Source organism: Tigriopus californicus, chromosome 1 (assembly GCF_007210705.1).
Source record: "Tigriopus californicus strain San Diego chromosome 1, Tcal_SD_v2.1, whole genome shotgun sequence".
NCBI classification, from domain to species: Eukaryota; Metazoa; Arthropoda; class Copepoda; order Harpacticoida; family Harpacticidae; genus Tigriopus; species Tigriopus californicus.
Window position 1 is genome coordinate 6,662,233 of NC_081440.1, and position 5,518 is coordinate 6,667,750.

The window sequence follows — 5,518 nt, forward strand, 5'->3', positions numbered from 1 at the left end:
TCCGTCGGCGATGGATTGAAAGTCGAGTACTGGTCAGGCACGGCCGGATAACTAGGCAAATCTGGGGCTTGAGTAGTCCTTCCACGTGGATAACTGACATCTTGAGATGCTCCCGTGCTCTTTGGGGTTTCTGGGCTAGGTCTGTAGGGTGTTCTTGACGGTTTTATTTCCTCAGGTTCAGATTTAGACTCTTTGTATAGGGTTTCCTCGTCATTAGGTCCTGTAGGGAAGTCAAATTCCGAGTCTTCGGTTTCGAAGTACTCATTTTCAGAGTTCAAAGAAGAAGGCCATGCTTGATTTTGATCGGAGTATTCAGGTCGGATTCTTTCTCCTCTAGTACCAGATTGATCGTCTACTGGTAAAGTTTGATATTTGGATTGGTAAACAGGATTTCTCGATGGCGGGGCACTGGTGGGAATGTCTTTATAGTAAGTATTCCCATCAAGCTCGGGTTGAAATGGTTGCTCGGGTAGTGTTTCGTCATCGTTCGAGCTGCCTGAAGGTTCGAAATTGACGTTGCTCTGTGTCTGCTGGTTATAGGTGGGTCTAGTGCTCAAAGGTCGGTTTGGAGTTGGACTCGGGCGGGCTTCGTGAATCTCAAAAGTGTCGGATGATTGTGTTGGGTTCTTTTGACGGGACCTGTAGTTGGAAACTTGACGTGATTTATACACTGGAGTAGGGCTGGCATCCTTGATCAACTTGGTTCTTTGACGGGCCTTGGTTGTCCTCAGAGGACCTTGCGACGAAGAAATATCACTGGTTTGATAGCGTTGCCGGTTTCTGGAAGACTGTTTTGGGGGCCTCTCAGTGTTTTCAAATCGTGAAGGGAAATCATCTGGCTCTGAATAAGGATCGTACTCGATTACTTTGATTGCGCCGGAGGGTCCTGGTGGGAATGCTCCTGATGGCTCTTCATCATTGTTTTCTCGGGGTGGGGAATATTGATTGAACTCGTCCTCTCCAAAGTCACTTTCGCTAAATTCGTTCTCTCCGAATTCGTTGCTCTGTTCGGAGTAAGGCTCAAAGTTCTTCAGGTCCTCAGGATTGAATTGCTGATCAAATTGATCCTCAGAAATTTCCTCTGGAGAATATAATGGTGGAACTTCGGGTCCTTCGGGTTGATATTTGAAAACTACCTCCTGATTGGGGATATCCGAATTAGTCGACTCTTGAAATTTGGGATAAGTGGGAGGGGCTCTTGGGCTATCGTACGAGTCTTCTTGCTCAATTGCTGAGGTTGGGAAACTTGGCGAAGAAGGTGCTGGATATTGAGAAGGTGTGAATGGTACGTCAACTTCTTCGGAAACTGGACCTTCGGGGCCTCCATATGAATCAAGTTGGCTTGGTTTCGATGGTTGTCTTGATTTGAAAAATTGATTTCGATCTTTTGTTGGAGGTGCTTCGGTCGGGAATGAATTGAATTGCCTCACGTACTTCTCACGACCTCCGCCATTCGAGGGAGGGGAAAATTGTTTGAAGTTATTGTGATCGTTTGGTTCCACTGAAGGCGCTTTTGGGCTTCCATAAGAATTGTGTTGCGACGGGGCTTCATTTTCCTCCTCGTTGAAAGATTGAGTATAGATTTCTGGCTCATCTTGGTCGTCTTCGGCTTGTGGATATCTTTGGGGCGCTCGGGGACTTCCATAGGCGTCAAAGTTTCCAGATGGACTTGGTGGACTGCCCGTCGAAGGTTGTCCAGAAAACGGTTCCGAATAACTAGGTTGACTTGATTGGGGCCGCTTAGGGGTTTTGTAGAGAAATTTGTCATTTGGAGGTGCAAAACTTGGGATCTTTTTGTATTTCCCAAAATCTTTGGCGGGACCTTCTGATGGATTTGAAGGTCGAGCGTTTCCACTGCTATAGAATTCAAAATCGTCACTGCTCTGATCTTCTTCATCTTCGGTAGGAATGGGTGCAAACTTATAACGTGGGTTTTCGGTTGAACTAGATTCAACCTGTTCCCTATCCTCGTACGAAAAGCTCACATCGTTGATTTCTTTGTCATAAGACGGGAACTTGAAGTCAAAGAATCCACCACCAAACAATGATTCTCGTGTTGGACTCTTTGTCGGGCTTGAAGGTCTCTGATATTGGTTGAAAGAGACTTCTTCGTCAACATCGTCACCTCCATTGTCGTAGAAGTTATTCGAATTGGAAGGCTCCTCATTTTCTGTGCCTTCTATGGGTTTATAATACACTTCTGATGGCGTAGGACTGGGCTTTGGTGCATTTTGATTGGATTGCTCGTAGAGGCTCGTCTGTGGAGACGAAGAGGGTTTGTAATAGACTGAGTCCCCGCCAGAGGGCTGATTTGGATACTCCTCCTCTTCATCCTCTTCTTCGTATGGGGTGTATTGTCCATTCTGAGGAGGGCCTTGAGAAGCGTGTGGCTGGTAAGGGGAGGAATTCACATCCTCCACATTAACGTACGAGGTGGGAAAAGGTTGCGATGGCTTCGATGACGAGGATGTGGCTTTGGGTGGGGAATATTGAGTGTGTTGGGCACCTGAAAAGGGCTTTGTGTAAGTGACTGTTGGTTCCTTTTCTTCATTAGAATCTGGAGTATAGAATTCGCCTGATTCCTCTGACGGGAATTCCTCTGAAGGAAAGTCCTTTGAAGGAGGAGCATCATATGACTGAAAGTCGACTTGACGCTCCTCTTCTTGGATGATTGAAGGTTGACGGCTTGAGTACATTGGCGGAGAGTAAATCTCTTCGGATGGTGGAGATTGGTAAGATGACGGTTGGTTTTTGTCTGGGCTGGAAGTGACTGGGGGTTTGTAATAACTGGAAGAGTCCGGTTTCACTGACGGTTTTTCGTAAGCAAACGAGGGCTCAGGAACTTGTGGTGTCGTCGGGGGATAATACGCTGGAGTTCCACCTTCCCCTTCGCCGTCACCTGATGGTTGAAAATCTGGTTCAAAACCGTTGTCGTATGTGTCTTCTACTTCGTTTTCTTGAGCTGATGCTCCATATGGAAAGGAATTGGGAGAGGGCGGGCCATTGTATTGGTTAGGCCCGGTTGCTCCTGAAGGATTTGGCGACTCGTATGTGTCAAAGTTTTCTTCCTGGCTTTCAATTTCATAACTGGGTTGAAAAGATGAGGGAGGTTGATACTGGCCAGTGAGCGGAGAAGGTGATGTGCTTTCGTCTTCGTTTTCATTCTCATCTGAGGATAGTTTTTTTTGTTAGTCTAAATAATCAAACCCAATTTCTATCTTGTGTATCAAAAACTTACCTGGTTCATTGACTTTTTTAAGATCGAAATGGAAGTCGGGAGTGTACTCGGATGGAAAGTTTAGGAAGTTTGGAGTTGGAAACTCAGGAAATCCGAAGGAAATGTCTCCATCTTCTTCATCGTCTATACTCGATGGCCTAGGCTGGGATGAATAGTTCTCGACATCGTCACTGTCGTCATTAGAAAAGTCAAACACTGGATCGCCTGAAGGAGCATATTCATTGAAATCTGGGACTGGAAATCCATCCAAATCTTTCGCTGGCGAAGCTTGAGGGAGGCCGTAAGAATCTTCTTGGTCGGTGCTTGGCGAAGAATACCCACTTTGAGTTGGAGTTTGAGGTGACTCGTAACCCTGATAAAGTTGAGACTGAGCTCCATTGTTGATGGTTTTGGTCGGGCCGCTCGGCGATCCGTAGTCTTCTAAAGAGTTTCCTCCAGAAATGCTAAAACTTGGTGGGTTGAATTCACCTCCATAGCCGCTAAAGGTTCCGGCTTCTTGTTTTGGTGCTTGGGGGGAACCATAACCATCTTGAGCATCCGCCAAAGGTGAACCATATTCGTCATTTTGAGGTTGCCCTTTGGGCGATCCATACTCATCCTCATCCACTGTTGAGGGATAGACATTATTTCCTGTTGTCGATGGTGGTGATCCATAAGTATCGTGGTTATCTGATTGGATTGGAGCGGGAGATGGGTATGACGATGGACCGTCGTATCCTACAGGCAAAGTTGGGACGGAGTATTGAGGTCGAGGACGATAAGAAATCACAGGGTAACGTGGCTTGGGATGACCGTGAGGTTGAGGTCGTCCTCGAAACTTGGGCCGTGTTTTCTTGAAGGTTGGTCGAGGTCGATGTTTGGGTGGTCCATATTGGGGTCGAGGAGGTCCATAACCACCATGGACGGGACGTTTAGGTCGTCTTCGACCTCTGGCACCATTGAAAAATAGCTTTTCTTCCGCCTGGGGTGGAGGCAGTTTCCTCCTGAGGCGAGGAGGAGCTAGTCGAATAACTGGAGGCCTTCTTCGTCCGGCAGCAATTCGCTCTTGAGCTTCATCTGACTGGATCACTTTTATCTCTCGAGGTTGTTGTGACGATTCGGTCTTGAGATCTACCTTCAGATCTGCTTTCTTGCTTTGATCCTGTTCACTGGAGCGGTTTATGGTAACTCTATCTTTAGGCCATTGGAACGGTTGGGATATTGCTATCTGACAGAACATGATTGCCAAGAGAGCAATTACCCGGACCTGAAAGAGACCATCAAACGGGAACTGTCATTTGCACAAGTGTTGTTAGGATGATGTGTAAAGATAGATGAAGTTTGAAATATGGACGTTGGAATCAAGTGCAATTTTGGTGTTAAACGTACCTTGTCTTTGGATGCCATGTTTGGACGGACGTCCTGGTCTGATTTCCTCAGTTCTAACTGTTTCACTCTCTGTAGTAACGATGGATAATGATGATCTTGTTAAGAAAGAGGTACTTGACTCTTTTCTTATTTGAATGCACGACTTCTAGACCACTTCTGACTCTGTCATCATGATGAAATTCACTGGAGGATCTCGACCCAGATAACTGACCACGGGCAAATTTCCAATAAAACTGAATGACAAGATGAAGGCGCAAATTTAAGGTGCCAAGGATCTTTTTCCACATTCGCTTTCTTGTCCTCGCTCATCCCCCCCACCAGCTCTCGGAGGATCTTTCCGCTCGGCCATTGACGCTGAAGATCGAAGCAATGAAACATAGAAGCTTCTTTGCCTTACGCGCGTTTTTTCGGGCGATTTTTTTTACAGAGCCAGGATCTTCTTCGATGGTCAGATGGTGGTGAGTCGATGTACAGAAGAAGCATGTACGTACATAGACGTACGTCGCATGTAATCTCCAATTCTAACGCTGAAGTTGAGCATTCAATCGTCGGGCTCGCTCTGTACTTTCAACAATCAAAATGCCTTAGGAGGACGCAAGTGAGTTAAAAAATGTGACGCCAAGAGGACCGGCAAGTTTCCTTGCAAATCAGTCTCAGGATGTAAATGTTTCCACTCTTCTGGAGAACATCCTTTTTTTTATCAAAGTACTAAATATTCGTATACATACATACCATAGTACGGAGTCTCACTTCTTTTAATTCAAATGAGAAGGGCCACACAGGCACTGTCAGTTACTTGGAATTTAATATCAGCACAATTGCTTGCAAGTTTGATCTCTGAAGAAATTGAGGAAAATAACAGAAGAAACTCTGAGCTGGAGCTTTTTCGCAGACATACTCGTACACCCTGAC

The 5,518-nt window shown here is 46.0% G+C and overlaps 1 protein-coding gene across 1 annotated transcript in view; it reads right to left on the bottom strand.

The window, feature by feature from the left end:
* Positions 1-4,864, bottom strand: part of LOC131890202 (uncharacterized) — a 5,482-nt gene extending 618 nt beyond the window's left edge. The window contains exons 1-3 of the mRNA XM_059239512.1: positions 4,607-4,864; positions 3,239-4,484; positions 10-3,169 (exon numbers count right to left, since the gene is read on the bottom strand). Coding sequence (XP_059095495.1) covers positions 10-3,169; positions 3,239-4,484; positions 4,607-4,624 — 4,424 coding nt within the window. The 5' untranslated portion in view covers positions 4,625-4,864. The remainder of the gene's footprint in view (positions 1-9; positions 3,170-3,238; positions 4,485-4,606) is intronic.
* Between the last annotated feature and the right edge of the window lie 654 nt (positions 4,865-5,518).